Consider the following 2,105-nt stretch of genomic DNA (forward strand, 5'->3'; position numbering starts at 1 on the left):
GCGCTCTACAATTCTACAATGCAATGCAATATATTACAGTTGTCAGTGATTTATTAGGAAATGATGATGATGATTTTGAATCTAACTGAAAAATAAAAACATATATTAATAATATCATAAAATATTTTTTTTGGAAGTTCATCCAGAGGATTTTGGCTGCAATGTCACGTTTTAGATTTGTTATTCAAATTTAATTTGTAAAACATTTTGTTTCAATCAAATATTTTAATGATATTAAAATTCGTTTGTAACATCTGTCCAAACTCAAAATGTTTTTACTCGTCTGCGTGTGGCACCATCGCTACGTCACAAATTTATTCACAATTTTTATTTATGCCTTCTCATTCTCAGCGCGTTTTTGTAAATGTTTGTGTGTGTGCGTGTGTGAGTGTGTGTGTGTGCGTGTGTGAGTGTGTGTTAAACAAATTGAAACAGGTGGTAGAAACGTTGTGAACTGAATAATTAAAAATTTCTAATTTGAATTTTCAATAAATTCAAATTTCCTGACAGAGGCAACAGCAACAACTAAACACACAGCGCATGTGAGTACACGCAAACCAATATGCATCACACACTGCTGGTGATAGGTAGGTGGAGATCTCTTCTTAATCCAATCCGGTAACTGCAATATCAGTGCCAGCCACTTTACCCTTACACCATCGTGCTGCCCATTACTATTGTATTATTGTTGTATAAAGAGTGTTTATTTACAAAATTTTAAATTTTAAACTTTTGAAGGCTTGCCGTTGAAATTATATACATTTAACCACTACAATTAAACCAAAACGAATCATACATTAGAATGGATTATGTTAATATCTAAAAAATATTTTTGGAATTTGAAGTAGAATTAAAATTAGAGATAAATAAATAACCGAGATAATCATTCTTGAAGTTTCAAACACACGGTGGATATGAAATTACGATTAATTACGTTAATAATTAAAAACACTAATTAAATTAATACAAATAGTTCTGTTACCAATAAAAACGTCATAGAAAAACAAAAAATAACACGGTGTAACACAAAATATCACAGAATAAAACTCAAACGAAACTCAAAAATTCAAGCTCACCCACGTATAAAAATCTTTTTCAACTCAGGCTCGTCGATATAAGTCAAATATCACGTATTCAACTTAAAATGCATTTGCATTTATTGAACTACGAAAAGTTTTACCTAAAACATTTAAAAAATTTAAAACAAATTCACCGACGTTGTTCACGCATATACAATCCTTCCCACATTCATTCAACACATCTACACGTCCATACATACAACGCATCTATTTAATCAGAACATCGACGTGGCAACACTTTTGAAAAGAAGGTTCGCCAGACAAAGGTCAGTTTCCAAGTGTAAACTGGTGAAATAACCGTATCGAACTAAAGTCTCCAAACTCTACAGGTTAGAAAAAATTATTTTCTCGATAGCAATTACTGTAGAAGTTCGTTGGGCGGGTAGCCCGATTAAGCTACTTTGACCTTTTAAGAATATAAAATGTTTTTTAACTTATAGTTATTCCAGAGCAGATATTATGTTCGTAGAAAATTTTTAAAAAAATTCATTCAACATGTTACAAATTCATAATTTAATTTAATCCCTTCATTTAGATCACGTTTTTGGGAAAAAATTTTTAACGTAACTTAACATTTTTCCCTAGACCATACCAGAGATTCGATCGCTGCACGGCACAATTGGACGATTACCCTCTTATGAACACGGCCTAGTTTATCATAAATGCGCTTTCGTGACCAATTTTAAAATTTGCTGCGACCCATTAAATAACCATCAAGTAAGCACTCGACGATAACACTTTATTTTACGCTGCCAAATGTGTGTTTCCAATTAACTAAATAAAATGAGGCTTACAAAATAGAAATTACTTCCGATTTGATGTTTGGTGGTGGAAAAATTATAATTTTATCCAGATATTTTTTAATTCACCATCGAAATTAATTTAAATTTTTTATATTTTGAACATTTTGTAAGAAAAAATTCAATTGTAAATTGTTTTACTGATAAACTATTTAACTCAATCCAATATTTTCGGTATAACCATTTATAACTTAATTCAAAACAATTCAATCAAATTAGACAAGAG

The 2,105-nt window shown here is 30.6% G+C and overlaps 1 protein-coding gene across 1 annotated transcript in view; it reads left to right on the forward strand.

Moving 5' to 3' along the window:
• Positions 1-562: 562 nt before the first annotated feature.
• Positions 563-2,105, forward strand: part of HELRODRAFT_183351 (hypothetical protein) — a gene marked incomplete at both ends in the record, with an annotated part of 2,243 nt that continues 700 nt past the window's right edge. Inside the window, 3 exons of the mRNA XM_009012379.1 lie at positions 563-587; positions 1,299-1,345; positions 1,665-1,796. Coding sequence (XP_009010627.1) covers positions 563-587; positions 1,299-1,345; positions 1,665-1,796 — 204 coding nt within the window. The remainder of the gene's footprint in view (positions 588-1,298; positions 1,346-1,664; positions 1,797-2,105) is intronic.

This window comes from Helobdella robusta (genome assembly GCF_000326865.2).
Source record: "Helobdella robusta unplaced genomic scaffold HELROscaffold_105, whole genome shotgun sequence".
NCBI classification, from domain to species: Eukaryota; Metazoa; Annelida; class Clitellata; order Rhynchobdellida; family Glossiphoniidae; genus Helobdella; species Helobdella robusta.